The sequence below is a fragment of the Rattus norvegicus genome, chromosome X (assembly GCF_036323735.1).
Source record: "Rattus norvegicus strain BN/NHsdMcwi chromosome X, GRCr8, whole genome shotgun sequence".
Lineage (NCBI taxonomy): Eukaryota > Metazoa > Chordata > Mammalia > Rodentia > Muridae > Rattus > Rattus norvegicus.
In genome coordinates this window covers 22,969,373-22,990,562 of record NC_086039.1, presented here as the reverse complement: position 1 = coordinate 22,990,562, position 21,190 = coordinate 22,969,373, and the positions used below count along the sequence as shown (strand labels likewise).

Below are 21,190 nucleotides of genomic sequence, written 5' to 3'. Positions count from 1 at the left end.
CTGGGGATTGGTAGGGAAGATAAGTGTGAAATGGTGGACAGGGTGACCCTGACTTTGAACAGGCTCGGGGGAACTGTAGACATGGATAAATAGACCTGCTTGAAGCAATGATCTATAATTCTAGTAGGTCCCAGAGAGGAAGAAAGTTGTGGATGACTCAAGGCTTGGAGCTCCCCGAATGGTTGTGATGAACATACTAAAGAGCAAAGGCAGCAAGGTTATGAGTCTGTCAGAGGGATGTGGGTACCTGCTAATAATGGTTAGAGGAAGGACAATGGCTGAAGAAGAGGTCCAAGTTGGTCAGGGATGGAAGAACATTGAGAAACTAATGAACTAGGTGACAACAGAGGGTTCAAAATGAACATACTTAGGAACAAGGACAGCTGTTCATCAAGAAAATACGGCATGAATGCCTATGGTGTGGAGGCCTGCTGCTAAGTCGTAAGGCTAATAGAGCTTTATGGACTGGAATGAATGGGAAGGTTTCAGTCAATAAGTTAGCCCAGAGAGAAGATGCTGCAATGATATCAGACAATCATTGAAGGTGAGGGAGTCAAAGCCCAGGGAGGGAGGGTATTGATACCATCATTAATGTAAGCAATGAAATTACTCAGGACAGTAGCAAGAGCTGGAGGAGACTAAAGCTCTTAGCCCAAGTACTGGATTCTTTTCTGAGTATAATGATGAACACACCCTGTCCCCATGCACCTTGATTGTCAAGGAACAAAACCAACAGGAACTCACAAGGACCTATCTTTTCCATCTTTCAGCACTACCCAAGGATTCTTCCATCTCAGATGTCCCCACCCATTCTTTACCAGAAGCACCAGAGTTGGGTTAGAATTGAGATCTTAAGAACAATGAAAGAAGCTTTATAACCTCTTCCTGTCCTATAGGCAGAAATAAACATCTTTATTTATCAGAGAATATTTAAAAGGAACTTTATCCACAACTAGGTAGGTGCCTTAGTTGTGGCTAGGAATTGAGACCTGTTTGGGAGCTGCTACGGACTTCTTCACTGGAGGTAGGGCACTCTCAGGCCATAGCCAGAGTCTGCTTAAGGAGAACAAGGGCAGCAGCTCCTACAGGAGGAAGGGGGTGAGAACAGAGACAATCTGATCACTTGAAAAGGGCTCAGTAATGGGCAGGTACAGTGTCCAAGGCTTCCTCAGCTTCACGGGTGATGTCCACATTCTAAGAAGAGAATGCAGGGTTAGTAGGAAGTGTAAGGTCCCACTCTCTGCCCTGCTTCTTGTCCTTATTGCTGGGCATCCCTCTTTCAGCAGGGCATAGGTCTTGGCCCTCTACTCAGGCATGGTTGGGGAATCAGCCTGAGGCTTGTTTGGTAGGAATTGTCACAGACCTGAGTCTCTCTAGGCCTGGACTGTGGTTCTCACCATTTTTGCGTACTGGCTAATTTGAAACACCTGGGATGTCTGGGGCTGGAGACAGCCTTTCCATGAGGGAGAACGCTTTCAGTGTGTACTTTGTTAACAGCCATCTTGGGTATAGAGCACCCCACCTACCTCAGGCTTGTCCCGGTGTGTGTTCACAGCCTCCACATTCAGGTAGATGGACTCCACTCTGCAGCCTAAAAAAAAACAAACAAACAAACAAAAAAAACTCATATGTCTATAAATGCTCAGGATAAGCCCAGGTCTCCCCTAAGGTACATTCCCCTTCCCCATCATCACTGCTCACACTCAGGTCCATACTCTCCAGAGCAGTTATTCTCAACCTGTGAGTAACAACCCTTTGGGGGTTGCATAGCAGATTTGCTATATATCAGATATTCACATTCCAATCCACAATGGCAACATTACAGTTAGGAACAAGCAATGAAAATAATGTTAAGGTTGGGGGGATCACCGCAAAATGAAATGATTCAGAGGGTCACAGGATTAGAGCTGGTTGAGAAGCACTGCTCCAGATTGTATCTCCCTGAAGGCAGGGGAGTTCAGATAAGCTGGAGGATGTGTGGTAAAGATCCAGGCCCCAAAGCCCTAAAGCCAACAGTTATCCTCCCAGCTCTGCTTGTATACGTTTTCTCAGCTTCAGTTGCTCATTTGTACATGGGGAAATGAGAGAAGATGATCTCTGTGACCTCCCCCAACTCCTGCGACCTATGAGACAGTGATACCAAATCTTTGTATGATTGACAGAGCACTATGGGTCCTCTGAGCCATCCTAGGTAGAAGAGGCCTGGGATGTAGTTCTGGGTACCCAAATCCAGGCAAGGTTTACTCAGAAGACAATTAGAGCAATATCAGGGGTGTGATTACCAGGAAGTTCTTCCTGAAGAAGAAGAGCCTGAGGCTGGCAATGGTAGCCCCTTGAACACCATTCTGTAAACTATCCTATCACAGGGCTTTGGTAGGTCCTTTTATCCTGTTCACACCCTGGACTTCATTTGACTCCATCCCTTCCCTCCTTAGGTATCTTTCATAGTTAACTAATGCCCCAATAGAGTCTAACTGCCCAGAATTTTCTTTGAGCTCTTCCTTTAATATTACCTCAACCTATAATTTTCCTTAGGTCTCTGTTGGGGACACTCCTGCCTTAACACAAATAGAACAATGTACTATACTCTCAGTGCCCAGGCAGGGACAGAAAGCCAGGCTCCAGATTTGGATACTAGCCTAGTTCTTCCTTGTTATCCTACTGTCACTAGCCCCACCTTTACCAGGACATTCTGCCAGTCACCTAGTAAACCTCATCCAGGAGCCTTGAGAGCAAACTGGAGGCACACTGGAGGCATACTCCTGAGGTATTTCTGTGTGCCTGTCCTTACATGAGTGGCAGTACTTACCATAAGCCACAGGTGTGAGTTTGAGCACAGTATGCAGAGGACACTTGAGATAGGGCAGCTCATCTGAAAGGCAGGCAGAAGCAGCTGTGAGAAATGGAGTACTGGACGAAGGACCACATTCAGGCTTGCTAGGTGCCCCTACTTCTACTCTGCTTCCTAATTTGGCCCCAGCACAGATTTACACCTAGGATTCTATATAGTGGGTATTTGTGAGGGCAAAAGTGAGCAACCTAGTGGCCTGGGAACCAGGGCAAGACAGCCTAGGAAAGGCAGACAGAATGTACATCTCTAGGGATGTCTAGGTACCCAGTAAGGGGTTTTAACTCTTTAGTGTCCAAATCAGCAGGAAATGAAGACAAGCTTACCTCCTTCCCCGTGCCAACTTTCTGCAGACCCCCTATGACCCATACCCCACAAGGGCTCAAAACTCTGAAACTTTTCTATGTGCCACTTCCACAGTAGAGGCAGGTGGTGTGTGTGTGTGTGTGTGTGTGTGTGTGTGTGTGTGTGTGTATGTATGTGTCTCACTAGTTTTCTGTCATTGACTATTAATGCAGCCAGTGACTCTGAACATTAATGTACAATTTCCTGTCTAGACCAGTGTGTCTACTTGCTAGACATACTAAGAGGTAGGGTGATGTGGCTCATTCCATAGATAAGGAAATGGGTTTCAAGGGGAAACATACTAGGGCTAGGAAGTGGCAGTCTTGGGCCTCAAACTTAGGGTTCTCTGAAGACAATATGCATGGTCTGCCACTGCAGTCTGTAGCTGCCACCATGGAGGAATTCGGAGGTCTGGGGATGCACACCTTTCTAGGCACTTTATCTCTATGTCCACTTCACCAGTCTCCAGGCTGCAATACATACATATCCTTACCTTATGTATTTAGCCGGAACACCATCACTTGGAATGACTTTTTGTCTCTTAGGTTAATTGTAGGATTGAAGGCATGCCAACATCCTCCCAACCTCCTGATATATCTGGAGGGGGCATTTTCCTGGAAATTCATTCTTTCCTTCTCACTGATGATCATCAGAATGAAGCTCTGGGCTAATCTCTCTCTCTCTCTCTCTCTCTCTCTCTCTCTCTCTCTCTCTCTCTCTGTGTGTGTGTGTGTGTGTGTGTGTGTGTGTGTGTGTGTGTGTGAAACCATCTCCCATGATGCTCTGGGTCCTGTCTACTCTTACTTTCCATATGAAGAAACAGATTTAGAGAAGAGAAGGAACATATCTAAAGTCTCTGAGCCAGCTCTGTCATGGTCTCTTCTCTCTCTGTCCCTCAGTGTCCCTATTTTTTACAGAACAAGATTAGATTCAATACAATCTGAAGGTACCCTAGCTCTGTGGTTTTGTGGGTATGTATTCTAATTCATATAAAGTTTCTGGCTTTCTTCCATCACTCTTCTGAATACTGAGGATGAAGCCATCTGCCTAGTCCTGTGTAACCTTGCTCCCAGGGAAGTTATGAGCTGCTAGAATGGTCTCTATGTGAAAGAGGCTAAGAAATGGAGACATAAGGAAGTAACTACAACACCCCTGTGTATATTTTATATGGAAAGGCCTCTAATGGGATTCATCTAGGATTAATCTATCCCATGAATCTGGGAAAGTCACTTTGCTGCTTGGAGCCTTGGTTTTCTTATCTGAGCAACGGAAATGGGGCCTGCCTCACAATCTCAAAAAAAAAAAAAATGCTCTGAAAAGCAGAGATACGAACATATCAGAATTCTAAGACTGAAAGGACCACATCACACATTCCATCACCTATATCAAGTGAGGACACTGGATCCAGATCAGGTAAAGAATCTGACTTTTCCAATGTCAACTTCTCAAGTTCCCTGGATTCCAGTATTGGATTATTCCATATTTTATATATTCTTTACTTTGAAATTAACATAACAGAATTGATTCAAGGGTTCAGGATATTGTAGACATTAAATAATATTTAACATGGTTTCCAAACTCCTTCGAAATATCCTGGAAATGCCACATTCCAGCATCCACATTAGAAATGGACTGTTGTATGAAAATTGTGCCAGGCCACCTAAGAAGTAGATGGAGTATATGTAGTCTTTGCATACATGCATATAGCAGTATATGAATTCTGAGCATACATATGTATGGCAGCATATGTTGTCTATACATGTATGTATGGCTATATATGTCTGTATGTATACATATGAAATATATGAAATCTTAGTGTGTGTATTCACACACACACACATATATACACATATATACATATAACTGTATATGAGGCCTACATATATTTGTATGGCAGCATAAAATAAGCAGTATGTGTATATACACATATATGTGTGTGTTGCAGTATATAAAGTCTGCAAATATATGCTTTAAAATATAGGGTCTAGATATATTTGAAAGATAAAATACCACTTGAAAAATTAACTTATAGACATTGCTATCTTGGAGAAATTATTCCTACAACAAGAGCACAGGTCTCACTATCAACTGAGGCCAATGTGCTTCAGACATATACTGGCTTAGTGTCTGAAGCTGTAGCAGACTGTTTATGCTGGCTTTCAATATGTAGATTCTGCTGATTAGCTAAGAGTGATATTAATATGGTAATATAGCCTATATAGTGCATCATACATTCTAGGCTTTAAACATGTTTATTTCAACTTAACCATTAATCTTCCCTATTTAGTTGAGAAAGAAGGTTGATGGGGGATAACAGGACTTACTGAGTGTGGCACAGATGTGTTACAAGTTTGAACCTAAAAATCCTCGGTTTAAATATTCTGCTTTTAACCACTATCATATAAACTTCTAATTGTATCTCAAATCATATCCAGTTCTTCATACCAAGAATGAAGAGGGGGTGTTACCTGAACTTTTATCCAGGAAGTATGCCAGGAGGCACCGCATGACAGCCTGGTGACAGATCACCAGTACATTTTCTTGCCGTTCTAGCTCCATTATAACTGGTTCAAGACGCTGAACCAGATCCTCATAGGACTAAAAAAGAGAGGGAGAAATAATTAGTAAACAGAGGAGTGATGAAGCACAGTGACCCAGAGAAGAAAACTTGGTTTGGGAGCCAGAATTGTTGCCCCAACAGTATGATTAGATGAATCGCTTGTTTCTCAGGGTTTTAGTTTCTCATCTGTTAAATGAACCAATCAATAAGTGTGGGCTAAAAGACAACACTATAACCCCGCTCTATAAAATATCTACTTAACTGTACAACTGGCATTTCAAAAATAAGGAAAATTCTGATCTGTAGTATCCCAAAATGAAAAGAAAAAAAAAAGAAAAAAGAAGAGAAGGAAAGAAAAGAATAAGGGAATGTAGATGCCGTAACTATCTTGGGACATTTGGCAAGCTCATTAGCCAAGAAGCTGGGGTTTCAAAAACCTTATAGAAATAGAAATTAAGCTAGGAGTTGGTACTCAACATAAATGTGAGACTGTCAGAGGACCATTCTTTATACCTTCAGTAACAGTTTAAAATAGAAAAGTCCATCTACAGGAAAAAGGAAAATGATGAGAAAATGTGTCTTCCTATGTTAGACTCTCTTGGGAAAATATGAAAAACTTCCTGTAACAATTTATTTTAAAAGGCTGGTAGTGTAAAGGACATGTAGAAAGCCTTGTATGTGATCATCCTCAGAAAGAGAAAAGAATGAACGAAAGGAAAAAGGAGGGGGAAAATTGGAAGGATGCTGAAGAGAGGGAAGGAGAAAGGAAAGGAAAGGAAAGCAAAGCAAAGCAAAGGGGGGACTAAAGAAATAGAGGAGAGAAGTAGAGGGGAAAGTGGGAAGGAGGGGATAGAAAAGCAGAGAAGGGCTGGAGAGATGGCTCAGCAGTTAAGAGCACCCGACTGCTCTTCCAGAGGTCCTGAGTTCAATTCCCAGCAACCACATGGTGGCTCACAACCATCTGTAATGGGATCCGATGCCCTCTTCTGGTGTATCTGAAGACAGCTACAGTGTATTTATATATAATAAATGAATAAAAAAAAAAAAAGAAAAGCAGAGAAAAGAGAAGAGGAAGGGAAAGGAAAGTAGAGGAGGGGAGGAAATGGATAGAGGGGAGGAGGTGAGCAGGGGGACTCAAGTACTATGTAGACACAAATGAGAGAATCTTAAAAGAAACAAAGATAGACTTTCCACTTAGCCAAAGAGCAAAGAAACAATAATGAAGCTGAAAAGTTCCTTAGCCACAGCGGCAACAATAAGACAAGGAGAGACATCTCTTCAGAGTGCTGAGAAAACAACAGTAACCTGAGAGCTTTCTATGCTACCAGGTTGCTTGAGGATGCAACCACAGGACACTTTCAGGTGAGAGGAAGGGTGACAGCACTACTGATAGATTGTCAGTAGACATACTTCCAACAAGGATGGCAAAGTGGAACTTGAGATAGAGGAAGCAAAATGATCAAAGGATCAGTAAACATCTAGATAAATGATGTATCAAATAGTAGTTGCAATAACTACAGTAATAATTTACTTAGGGATTAAGATTGAGGCTATATGAACATATAAAACAATACAACATGTAAGTTAGCAGAGGAAGGAACCAAAGGTTGAAAGATCCTATATTATTTAGGACAACAGCAGAGACATTGATTTTAGACTTTGTTAGTCACATACATTAAAATACTAAATGTTCCTATTCTAGGTTCCCCCTTATCTCTCCAAAATATTGTTTCTTCTTCATTAGGGATGGGTAATAGGTAAGCAAGTAAAGGAGGAAATATGGGGAAGGGCAACTAACATTAAAGGCTTTTTGAAAAAAAACCAGGTAAGCCTACTACTGTAGAAGCTTCTTAAAGCATATAGATAAGTGAAAGGACTTTAAATGGAGTCACCATCTAATAAGGGAGACAATGTCTCAATTAGACATCTTATGTTACCAAGTAAAACTTCCAGTGCCAGAAATGGATTACATCTTATGGAGTCATTGGCCAAATGGGTCCCATGGAAACTCAAAATACACTACAGGCTGTTGGTTGTTCTCCACAATGTGATACAACTTACTTTGTCATCAAACACAAAGAAATTGAGCTGGTACCCAACTAAGCTTTACCCCTACTGAGTAGCATCCATGGTGACAGAAGATGCTATGCACATGGAGAAAAGTAAACATCAATATTACCCAGATATGAACCCTGTGACTTACAACAATGACCTGCCTGCAAGATCTGCAAGATGTACCAGTACAATGGTGGCACAAACATTATGAGAATAACAGATTTTTTTTGGTTGTATTTAAGGTTTATTCTCTGAGATGAATATACTTGACATGCTAAAATGTTCAAGAACCTGAGACTAGATAGGTCATATATTCTCATTTTATCTCTCTCTCATAAAGTTGGACAGGTGGGGAGGATCTGGGAGGAGTTGGGGGAGGGGAAATATATACTATATATATATATATGTATATATATATACATACTATAGTTAGTAAAATATATTATTCTGCTAAAGGAACTCAGCAATAAAATGACCCCTATTGACATCTTGCTATACTCACAGATCAATGCCTCATTCAAGTCCCATCAGAGAAGCTTCTTGTAGTACATGATGACACAGAGACCCATAACAGGGCAATGTGTGAGGGTGAGAGAACTCTCAGTTCTAAATGGGATGTCTTCATTGAACCCTTCCCTTCAAGGCTCAAGGACATCATGTTGAAGAGGAAGCAGAAAGATTATGGATGACTCCCAGAAAACTATCTTCTGAACACAACAGGGCTGATAACAAATTAGAGCTCAGAGACACTGACAACATGTACAAGATCAGCATAGAGTCAAGCTAGACAGGGTTCCAGCACTGAGATGGAGAAGTAGACACGTGGTTCCACCCCTAACCAAGAAGCTATTTACAACTGCTGCTACCCACTGACCAAAGGGGGAAAAAAACCAGTTTTCTCCAGTGGATGGTCACTATTATATCAACCACACTTCAGAGTAGACCCTATACCCAGAAGTAGTTGAGTAGTTGGCCAATACAAAATTAAGTCCCTGTTTTTGATGGTTTTGTTTTTTGTGTATGAAGTTTTTGTTTTGTTTTGGTATTTCTGCCTTACTGGCTTTTACTTGTTTAAGCTTTCAGTTTTTGAAAAGACCAGAGAGAGAGAGAGAGAGAGAGAGAGAGAGAGAGAGAGAGAGAGAGAGAGAGGGGAACAACATAAAGTTGGGCAAATAGGGAGGTTCTGGGAGTTGGCGGAAGGAAAACAAAAATCAAAATATATTTTATGAAAAAATTCAATTAAAATAGAAGTATAAAAAATTAAATGTTCAAGTCAATTGCATAACAATACACAACAAATCATTCTGAGTAATTTTAAAGTACAATATTTTGACCTCATACCCTTAGTGGGATATCTTCAAAAACAGAAAGAACCATGATGAGTTTTTTTTTTAAGTTAAGCGTAACCTCCACAAGAATCTGGAAACAGATTATAACCCATATTGATGAAAAACTCACTCCTAAGGAAAGCAAGAGAAAAATAAAGTAAGCATAGAAAGTTCAAGACAATAGAAATAAATGTTCAAATGTTAGTAATACCACTAAAATATATACACCAAGCTTAGCATTCAAAAGTCTTATTTTGGTTTGGATTAAAAACAACAAAATCCAACTATAAAGTGCTTATAAGAGACAAATGAATCAATAACGCAGCAAATTGTTAGAAGCCACCGCATAGAGCTAGAGATGTGTTAGAATATATTTTAGGCAAATAGCATTAGTAAGAAAAAAAAGCTTAGTCACTCTTAATAGAAAATATGTAATTCAGTGAGAAGATAACATTGCTTTTGATTTGTATGCCTCTAATAACACAGCCTAAAAATATATGAAGAAAATGAGAACAAATTAACATTGACTTTATAAAGTCTGTTCCGAGGATGAAGATGAAAATATGAAAGTGATTTGTGACTGAACATAACATCCACTGTTTTATAGTCCCAGATGGCCATATTTTCATAGGGTTTTGGATCAGAAATGGAGTATGACTAATAAATACATTAAAATGCAGAACTGTGCTAAGAAGAGGCTGGATTGAAAGTAATAAGCATTCATCTCACAGACAGGAAAATTATAGTCTGGTTCTTATGGTAACCAAGAAGTTGATTAAACTAATAGCTTTTGTTCCTTGGAATGATGCCAACTGCTGAGAGAGCCTGGAGCTTGAGGCATGCTGGCAACAAGATATTACAGAGTTCCAGTATTTTGAGCTATTTCAAGTTGTTCAGTAAGAAAACAGCAAATACAATACACTGGACAAAGTTGTTCTAAAACACTTAGGGCCTATAAACAGGCAAATATGTGGATTTAAAAGTGAGGAGGAGCTGGACGTAGCACCCATCACTGAGCTAATGACGTGAGTTTGATCCCCAGCAATCACACAGTGAAGGAGAGAACTGAGGCCCATTGGTTGTTCTCTGACCTCCACAAGCACATAGGCCATGGCATGTGTGCTCTCACTCACTGACCGAATATACAAATGAATGAATGAATGAATGAGTATTTTTAAAAGGAGAGGAATAACTTGCCTACATCTAAGGGCATGTACCTTGACAGATGGCAGCTACTGAAAACACACTTTGCCTTGTTTCTAAAGGTATTTCCAAAACTCTGGCAGTTGGAATGAGGATACAGGGGAGGAGTCCTAGGAGTTAGGTCACCCATCAAACGTTACCTCTCCCTTGGGATAGCGGTAACGATATTTATCCTGGTCCCGTAGTGCAAATTCCTCAGGGTAGTGTTCCTGAATTTCTTCATAGGTCATCTCTTCACAGACACCCTATAAAAAGTATTTGTGAATAATATATTGAACAGGGGAAATCAACACAGCTTCTCACACAGTTTAGGCACCAATGAGTATGGAATAGTGTAATACCTGGGTTTCTGTGGATGTAGTAGCTCTTGAGTTGTACCTGTTGCCTGGTTTGTATGTGCTTGTAAGGTATGTGGCTTGTGTGTGTAAGGACAAATGGATGGGTGTGTTCAGACTGAGTAGATGATATTTTCCTATGACTGCCTCAATAGTTCTGTATGTATACATTATGTATATGTATATGTTGCTATAAATATGTACAAATAAGGATTTGGTACTGTGATTGTAAGCATGTGTAGCATGCTTATTATGTGTGCTTGAGATATGTTTAAAACCTTGTGTTTATGTATATATCTCTTTATGCATATGCAGTAAGCTTGTAGTCTCTGTGTGTATGTACAGGATGTCTAACCATCTGAGAACATGCCCATGTGGGTGTGGGTGATGCTGTGGTGTGTGTCTTCATATGTATTGGTAGCATATATCCACGACCATAGGTATTCTGCATTATGTTTCTGCTATATATCTGTATCTGTGTGACTATGTTTGAGGTCTATGAATTTGCAGTAATATACTTGAAGCTATGTATTAGTGGTGTATACATGTCAATGGTTTGCTCATCTGTCTCCATATGAAATACATGTATGTATCTGATGTGCTTATATTTGTTTCTAGATGTCCGTGCATACATGGTGCAGGCCTGATGGCAAAAAAAGGCTTTTGTGACTGTGACATGAATGTGTGTACCTGTACACACTTGTGGCAGGTGTCTAAAACTCTGCGTGCATTTGAAATATTGTACACTTCCTGACCTTCCCTGTATTTTATTATCACCGGGAAAAATGTACCTACAGATACTTCATAAGACAAAAACTTGTAAATTTTTTTAATAGGAAGACAAATTCTGAGAGCTTCCAAGTCTACTGAGAAATTCCCATAGGCAAAGCTACTGGTGCTGGTGGTAAAAAGTGATGCTGTTTCTGCATTTCCTTCAAAGTGTGTGACTTTCAGTTGAACCCTGCTAGTTTGGTGCCCAGGGTCACTAGACTCTGGCTGTTGTCTTTTTGGACTACCTACCAGGGTTCCTTCAGGGAGAAGGAACAGAATACTTAGAACTTACAAACAGCTTTGCAGGGTCAGGCTTTCTGAATGGACTTTGCACGAAGTACCCAGAGATCCCTTTAAACTGTTCTCAATCTTCTGTTCTGAAGCTCATTGTGAGGCTTTTTGCTAGGGGAAATGGCCATTGCTTTCTTACTTTGACTTCAAGCAGCCCTGCTTAACCTCTATGAGTTTTATTTTCCTCATCTGAAAAATGTGGAAGATAACAACTGCCTTCTAGAAGTTGTCTAGTTTGGTTTCTCACAGCAAGAGAACAACCAAAAACATCTTGGGTCGAAAAGGGTTTATTTCAGTTTAGCCTTCTAGTGATAGTCCATCATTAAGGGAATTCAGGACAGGGACTCAAGCAGGAGCAGAGACAAGAACCGTGGAGGTAATGTACTTACTAGCATACCCTCAGGCTCACATTAAGACAGCTTTTTTTTTTTTTTATTAACTTGAGTATTTCTTATATACATTTCGAGTGTTATTCCCTTTCCCGGTTTCCGGACAAACATCCCCCTCCCCCCTCCCCTTCCTTATGGGTGTTCCCCTCCCAACCCTCCCCCCATTGCCGCCCTCCCCCCATAGACTAGTTCACTGGGGGTTCAGTCTTAGCAGGACCCAGGGCTTCCCCTTCCACTGGTGCTCTTACTAGGATATTCATTGCTACCTATGAGGTCAGAGTCCAGGGTCAGTCCATGTATAGTCTTTAGGTAGTGGCTTAGTCCCTGGAAGCTCTGGTTGCTTGGCATTGTTGTACATATGGAGTCTCGAGCCCCTTCAAGCTCTTCCAGTTCTTTCTCTGATTCCTTCAACGGGGGTCCTAAATAAGACAGCTTTTGTATACAGCCCAGATATACCTGCCTAGGGGTGGTACTGCTCACAGTGAACTATCCCCCTATATAAATTAAAAATCATGTAAATGCTTCCATAGACATCCCCATAGAGCAATCTAATGCTGGGCTTCACCAGATCTCCAAGACACAGAATATTCTCTTACATTGGTTGGTTGACAAAAGACAAAACAAAAACATAAAAATATTTGATGAACTAATTAGGTTCCCAGAAGCAGAGGTAACCCATGAGATAAGCCTAGAATTACCACCTCCCTCCATGCCGGGACATTAACCCTTCCCATCTTACCGCATCAATCTCATTCAGGGCCTTCCACTGTTCATAGGGGACACCTAGGGCTTCAGCGGTCTGAATGGTCCTCTTCATGTGGCTAGTCCATACTTTCAGGGAGCTGATGCCTTGAGACCGGATGAAGTTGGCTAGTGCATAGGCATACTAGGGGTACAAAGGAGAGGATAGGGGGGACAGAGGGGGGAGAAAGGGAGCCATAAGAACAAGTTCAAATCTCTCATGATGGCGAAGTACTAATGGACATGAAAGAAAATGGGGGTTAAATTTATATAAAAATAAACCTGGAACTACAGGTCAAAGGTAGAGGTTGAGGTGCTGAGTTCTTGAGAAGGCAAGCTATAGAGAGGCTGATCACTGTATACAAAGTTATAGTTAAAGAAGGGTCAATGGATAAAAAGTTAGGTTAGAGAGTCATCAATGGGTACATAGTTATGATTAGACAGGAAAATAAGTTCTAATGTTTCAATGCACAGTAGGCTGGCTATCCTTATGGTGTGTATTTCCAAATCCTTAGAAGATTATGAATGTTCTCATCATGTACAACATAATATACAATTAGCATGAAAATTAGAAATTGTATCTAACAAATATGTGCAATCACAAAGTATTAAAAATAAAAGTCATATTCTTTACTGTGTGACTAAAGATGAAAGAAAAAGAGTATCCATGCTTGGGATGGGGGTGTGATACTTGCTTACTGCATTCCCTGCTAGGTGAATCATTCATTCAAACATGCCTATCTTTAACATATGTGAATCCTAAGAACAAGTGGAACTACGCGATGGTCTGCATCCTTTCTCCTTCCATTTCTGACAACATCCTGCACTTCTAGGAATCTTTACTATATGTCTGAGGTGAACCAAATCACAGCATGGAGTTCTGGTCATGCACTATCTCCAGTGATCCTCTTGCTACACAAAGAATAACCCTAGGGCTATGCATGGGTCTAAAGGTTAATATCCCTGTGACCATGGCCTGTTTTCAGGTGGAGACTAACAGCCTGATGCATACAGGCACTGAAGCAGATTCCAGGCCATCAGAGTGGGGTTCTAAGAGTGGAAGTGCCCAGAATGTGGTCTGAAGTATAGATTGAAGGATCTGAAAGACAATGCTCTGATGCTATGATTCCTATTGCTTGAATGGGCAGCCTGGTACCCAGGTAAAGGGCATTTGCACATACATTAGTATTCATGTCCCTGTTTTGGGTGCTGGAATGTTAATGCTTTCAAGATCCATCCACTTAGGGAGAGAAACAATGCAGTACAGAAGGGAACCACAAAGGGTCATGGAAGCTCAAGGATGCAAGGATACATATTCCTTCTGTGTACAAGGTGTTATTATTCAAACATGCCATGTCCTAGGTACATATGCAGAAATGGGCACAGGCACAAATTTGTATGATAGACACAAGTCAGCAGTCAGTTCTTCCTTGTGTGGGAGAGTAAGAGAAAGGTAAATCTCAACAGCTCCCTTACACAGTACCCATCTCCGACTTCTTATCGTGCCCATAAAATGCAAACATCATTCAGTTATCCAGCTGTGTCTCTGAGCTTCGTGATGAGTACACTGCTCCCTGGTAGACAGTAGGTGCTAGTTAAGTGAAAATTACAGAGATTGAGTGACTGATCTTTAAAGCCAGACTTGGTGCACTGTGCTGAAGAATGTGAAGGTTTGGGTCTGATATGTGCACATATGCACATTTGTGTGTGCAGGTGGTATTTATGTGAACATGACCACCTTTCCAGTTGAGCTCTGAGCTGTGCAGGTAAGGCAGGAGTCATCTATATCCATGAGCTTTTGGAGATGAAAATGTACCTAGAGTGACCTCAGCCTCTGTTCTGGAGCTCATGAGAGATTAGAGTCAGGTCAGAGGGCATCTGGGGCATTTCCTACCTATCCAGCAGGGGTGCTGGAGCAAGGCAGGAAGGCCTAGTTTTCAGTTTTGCCTATGTTGCGCTGTACTGACCATGTGACCTGAGATTCCTCTCTATTTCTGTTACTCAGCTTCCTTATCCATAAACTATGACAGTTATGCCCAGTTCATAGTGCTGATGTCATTCAGAAATTATATGTATATGATGGTACTGTGGCTGTGCATAGGTATCCAATAAAAGACAATAAAGGATTGAAGAGTGGGTTCAGCAGTTAGGAGCACTGGCTTTTGCTGTTCCCAGTACCATAGGACAGTTCAAAGGGATCTGATGCCCTCTTCTGGCCTTTGTGGACACCAGGCATGGACATGGTACACAGACACGCATGCGGGCAAAACACACATACATATAAAAAAAAACCAACTAAAACTTTGAAAAAAGACACTAAGAACCAGGAATGCCCCTGATGTGCTTCATTTCCTACTTATGCCACCCCAAAGTGATTTTATCCGGCAACATGTGTGCTAACAAGTCCATGCAAAGGACCAGAAGCTGGGGAGTAAATCCCTTTACGAAACAGTTACCTAGGATGGACAGGTTACTATCCTGCACTGGGAATAGGGACAGTCATGACCTGAGAAAGTAACAGACCTGGTTAAGGAGAGATGTCCCCAAAGACCAGCAACCCCTGAGACAAGGACTGAACAGGGAGGCCTTAATAGGGGACTAGATCTTGGAGCAAGAGTTGGGTCTTGAAAGGGAATGGAAGAGCAAGAAGAGATAGTACGGTGGGGACAGTATGATTCCTCAAACGGGGTAGGGGACATCTATACCGTCACAGAGAAGAGAAATTCAGGTTAAGGCCCTCTGTCAACTGTACTTGAGGGTTACCAGCTGGCAGAAGGACCAAAGAGGACAGCAAGGTGAGCACCAGCAAAGGACAGGGCTATGAGAATGATGGGGAGACATCAGATAGGGGAAGGACACTATGATGGAGCTCAAGAAGCAGCCAGAGTTGAGCAGCTGTGGAGGGTTATGTAACTGGTCTTGCAGAAGCAGTAGGTCTGTGGGAGCCATTCAATGTCTGTGACAGGACTCATGACTGATGGTGGAAGAGGAGGATTGATCATAATTTACTTCTTTCTCATCAAGGGATACTTCCTCTCAAAACCCAGCCATTGGCCATCTAGCCTAGCCTAATCTACACACGAGTCTCTGAAGCCCTCCTTACCTGCTTGCCCCGAGCTGAGAGGCCAGAGTCACCTCCAATGCGGCCTCTAAGGTTGAGTTCACTCTCACCATGGCGGCATAGGTAGATAGATCGAGGTGTGACATGGATGTTCATGAGGTAGTAGGCTGTACGGCTCTGAACGTGGTCCTGCACTCGATTTACCATGTAGCGTGTGCCCACGTCGAAGATCTTGATGTAGGACAGGTGGCTGGGCCAGACCCAAGCAGGAGCAAGCATAGCTTAGGTGCTGATAGTAGGAAAGGTTGATCCCAAGAAAAAGTCCCAACCACATGCTCTGTTTCCAAGCCTCTGTATTTCAGCTCCTATCTAACAAGGTGTTATACTGAGTCTTGTTCTGGGTATATGATCTAGAGATTCTGTTCCTGACAACTCCAAGGAGCTCTTCACCGGCTACCATCTCCTTTCTTCAGCTTGAGTCAACCTGTCATTTGACCTTTCTTAATCACAATGCAATTCCCAAGTTCTTTTATCTGAATAATGCACTGTGCTTTATTTAGGTAGAGCTTATCTGCCCTTTGAGAACTCTTACAACAGTTAGAATCAAACACTTGGAAACACGTGGATAATAAGTCAATATTCTTGTCACAAACCATATAGTATGCCAAGTATTGGTATGAAGGGATATAGAAATAGTCCAAAACATCACTGGCAAACTTGTGGTCCTGGCACCAAGTTCCTAGTGGTCCCTTTCTTAGGTGCACAGCTGTAGTAACTATACACTGAGTAATAATCAAATACAACAGTCTGTCTCTGGAGGAGCAGGGAGGGGGGAGGGAGGAGCAAGGATGAGCAGGGAGGCAGGGATGAGTAGCAGGGAGGAGGGAGGAGCAGGGAGGCAGGGATGAGGAGCAGGGGGGAGGAGGGAGGAGGAGAGAGACAGGGATGAGGAGCAGGGAGGCAGGAGTGAGGAAACCAGTGGATCAGAAGACTTAGAGCATGAACTAAGACTTATCTATCTTCTGTAACAGCTGTAAATCCTCTAGTTATTTAAGAATCTGAGAGAGCTCCATGGGAAGGGGCGTGGGAGCCAGAATCAAGGGTGACATGAGTGGCTCAGGGTCAATGAGGCTGCTGATAGTTTTGGTTTCCAAGAGTTGTTTCCTTGATCTTCCTAGAGGGAAGTGCTTTACATCTACGGCCTCACCCTTTGCAGCTCTGGGATCCATGTGCAGTGGCTCCCACAGAACACTTGCATCTGCTGAATATTTTTTGTGTATCTTGCAGAGACTGGGGGACTTTAAGATGCATGAATCCTCATAGCCATCATTCGGAGAAGAGATCATCATGTAAAATGTCTGAAGCACACAGAAAAGCAATTTGCCATAGATTGTGTCCCACTCCAGAGGTCTGTCTCAGAACCCCAGAGCCTTAGAGCAGAATGTCTCTGATGCAATCTTGTTGCCTGGCTATTGCCTGTTCCTAATACTAGACCCTCCGTGATAGCCTCACCTCACAGCACGACACTTTACCCATGACTTTTTAATTCTTGTACTGCTGTTGTACTTGGAATATTCTCTGTACATCTTTTTTTGTATTCTTGAGTTAATTAGGCAGGCTGTCACAAAGTACTTTCATTTTGCTTGAAAGGATGTTGCTTGCTGGTTCCCAAAGTTGAGTTCCTATGTATACATCTTTTAAAAGCCATTGAAATATAATACCCATAGAAGGTAGGGCATTTACTATCTTCTCTAAGAAATCTTAGAGTATAGAGCTATATAAAGTCATTTACAGTTGCATAATACCAAATTATTATAAAAGTTCATGTTCATCTCCCAACCAGTGCAATTTAAAATAAAATATATAAACTGTACTAATGAGGCCCTATAAAGTTCTAGTTTTATTTTTCTACCTTTTTCTTGTTGCTACTTTTATATACTAATTGTTAAATAGCTGTAGGACACTTTTCTTCTTATTTTGGAAGATCCAGATTTGCTGATGTTTTGCTTGCCTACTGAATTACCTAGCTCTTCCAGACATTCTCTCTCCAACGTGTGCCAAGTCCCCTGCTGTGAGTTCCTCCAATCATCTGGTTTACTGCTCCCACAACTGGTGCCAACTATGTCCACCGTCTCCAAATAACTGGGCATTGTAGCAAAACAGGGACAGCTTTGCCTCTTTGGCTTCCTTAGACACTGCAAAAACTTGCCATCATGCATAAATAGCATAAATGTCTATTAATGGAGAAACAAATAAAGTTGGCTTTCTCTATACATCTTCTTTAGTCCCAATGGACTCATTAAAGAGTAACAGAAAGAAACAAAACCCAACAGTGCTCCTCTAGGTGTTCAGAGGCTTCCGCTGGGGAAGCCTCCATCCAAGTCTGGAGGCTTTCTTAATGTCATTCTTTCTCTTCAGCCCCCTTCTTTCAAGATCTCTTCATTGTATGCTGTTAGCCCACATAGTACATTTGTAGAATTTGAAAAGTCCACACTTTTCTCAAAGCATAAAGAACCCCATTCCATCACATGCCTTCCTGAGAGAAAAAGGTGTATCTTTGATCAGGGAGCATGTAAAGTGAGTAATCTGTGAAATTAAACATGAAGGACATGGCCCTTGTGCTGAATATGCAAGTCCCGTTTGATATTTCTTATGATAAAAGGATGTCAAGAGGTAAAACCAGGCTAAAATATGGAAAATGCAGGCATTGTTTAGTGTAGAACGTGTTGATGATTCGCTGTGTGTCCGCAGGCAAGCCTTTGAACTGAATCCTGGTTGTCAGTTTTCAAAACTATGAACTGGCATACTCATCACCTTACATGGCCATTGGGTAAGACTGAGACGATGCTTTTAGACTTCTTAGGGTATTGATGACCACTTGCATCCCTTTTTATACTTCGAGCTTTTAAAGAATATTGGTATCCAGATTCTGTTTTCATTGGAACCCATTTTGAAGATTGTGAGTTTCTTTGAACATTTTACATCTAAAGTCACATCTGCCTTAAACTGCCAGCCAGTACTTCCCTATCTGTAGCTAGTATTATGAAAGAAAATTTTTTATTTTACTGCTTATACATGGCATTGCTTATTGCTTATATCTCTCTATATGCAAGACTCTATAGAAGCTACCCAAGGACAGAACCCATCCTACTTGTCCCTATTTCCGCCTTCTGCATGCAAAGCAAAGCTTCCAAAGACTTGCAGATTGAAGAGATATATGAGGGTAACGAGAAGAGAAATGAAAGGAGGCAGAATATATGGTTAGACTTCTGATGCACCTCTGGCTTGTGGTGGAAGGCTAGAAGTAGTTTTAGCTTCCTAAGATTCACCTTCCTCCTTTTGGAAATTTATGAAAATCAGGTCTACTGCAGCTACTTTTATGGAGATACTGTGGAAATGTGATTAAAGAAAGAACGGAATCTGTTTGGGTGCTGAGGTACCGTCCACGTGAAAAGAGTACTTTTTGCAATAACAACAGTAATACCCACAGAATAGAGGCATTTGTTCTTAGAGGGCAAAGTCCTAATCTGCACGTATAGCACAAGAAGGCACAACTCTACTCATATGGGGAAAAACATACACGAAATAAGCTATCTCCAGGGAAGTATATGTAATTTAGATCTGAAATGGCAAAATGTGTATCCAAATAGGCAAGTGGTAAGAGATAGCAGTAAGAGGCAATTTGAAAAGTATATGAAGTGGATGAATGCTGCCCACATCAAGGTAACACTGCCTCATGGAAAGTTGGACTGAAGGGAGTCATAAAGACATAAAGTCCCACTTCTGATATTATAGATAGAAAAGGTAGGGCCCTTAAGAGGACATTTCCTTAGGTCCCATAAGATATGAAAACTGGACTAAGGCTCCAGGAGGTGTTGGGCTCTTACCTGTCCAATTCCTCATCCAAAGGTTGGTAGTTGATCTCATAGCACTCTATTCTCTTTAGAAAGTCTTCCAAAACCTTTTCTTGGTCACAGTCTATGTAATCAGGACTACCAAGTTTCACTTGCTGTGAGAAGGTGGGAAGGAAAGAGAGAGAGAGAGAGAGAGAGAGAGAGAGAGAGAGAGAGAGAGAGAGAGAGAGAGAGACTGAGAGACTGATATTATACTTGCGAATGACCTTCATAGACAACTATCACACATCCCATTGCAAAGGCAAGGAAATGTAGTTTGACAAAGGGTTTTGCTTAAGTTGGGCTGTATGTTACAATCTATTTACTCCAGGAACACATTGCTTAAAAACATTTATAAGAAGACAGGAAGGTGTGATATAGAAGTATCAGATGTTGTGACTTGATATCATAAAGGCTCTTGTGTAATTAGTCATTGCTGAGAAAACAGGCATGCTGTTGTTGGATTTCTCAAAGGCTGGCATCTCCTAATCCCCAGTATTGACCTTCTCCTCCTATATTTCACAGTGCTCCACTCAATCACTTGAGCCTACAAGGAATCTCACTTGCTAGCAGGAACTAAGCCTCTCTAACCTCCTTCTAAATAGCCATTTTTTCCTATGCTCACTACAACTTTGTGACTGATTGCTGGTATTCTTTTAAAGGAATTCCTTTAAAATGTTTAATTCATTATATTATTATTATTTGCATTTACATGTGTATGATGTAGTATTGGGGTACATATGCATGTCATGGTGCATGTATGGAAAACAGAGGACAACGTTGTGAAGTTGGTTCTCTCCGTCTACCTAACTATAAGTTCTGGGGATAGAACTCAGGCTATTAAGCTTGTGTGCCAAGCAGCTTTACCCACTGAACCATCTCCCCGGCCCAGAAGGATATTTATAAAATGCATATTTGACAACAGGTGTTTCATATCTGAATTCTTTCACTATTTCCATGTGGCTTTTAAGACTAAGTATGAACTATTTCAGCAAATAGATCATGACATCTCGACTGCCTTTTACTACCACCTCTTACTGCTCTCCTATCTGGACAGACATTCTTGCCTTATCAGGTCTAAACTATTTATGGTTCCCTGGAGAGACCATATCTAGTGTATGCTATTCCCCATTTCAATTCTTTACATGTAAAAACTCCTATGCATCTATCAGGATGTGGCTGCTACCTCTAGGAGGCCCTTGAAGGCATACCACCACATGTAAGGTGGGCCCTCACCGCCATGTTCCTACAACCTTCCTTTCCCCCTTACCGCAGTTCTAATCTAAAGTTCTGTCTATATATTTGCCAGTGTCAGTAATTAGACTGTGAGTTCAACAGAAGGGATTTCAGTTGTTAGATCCTTAAAGCTC

At 41.5% G+C, this 21,190-nt stretch overlaps 1 protein-coding gene across 9 annotated transcripts in view; it reads right to left on the bottom strand.

Moving 5' to 3' along the window:
* Positions 1–871: 871 nt before the first annotated feature.
* Pfkfb1 (6-phosphofructo-2-kinase/fructose-2,6-biphosphatase 1) overlaps positions 872–21,190 on the bottom strand; it is a 53,654-nt gene continuing 33,335 nt past the window's right edge. For 4 of the 9 annotated variants that reach the window (XM_008773124.4, XM_008773123.3, XM_006256790.5 and 1 more), the window contains 8 exons: positions 19,815–19,936; positions 15,970–16,177; positions 12,865–13,011; positions 10,480–10,584; positions 5,662–5,791; positions 2,810–2,872; positions 1,527–1,591; positions 872–1,194 (listed from right to left, as the gene is read on the bottom strand). In XM_008773124.4, coding sequence (XP_008771346.1) covers positions 1,135–1,194; positions 1,527–1,591; positions 2,810–2,872; positions 5,662–5,791; positions 10,480–10,584; positions 12,865–13,011; positions 15,970–16,177; positions 19,815–19,936 — 900 coding nt within the window. In that variant the 3' untranslated portion in view covers positions 872–1,134. The other 5 variants (NM_001271063.1, NM_001271064.1, NM_012621.4 and 2 more) reach the window with 3 other exon arrangements.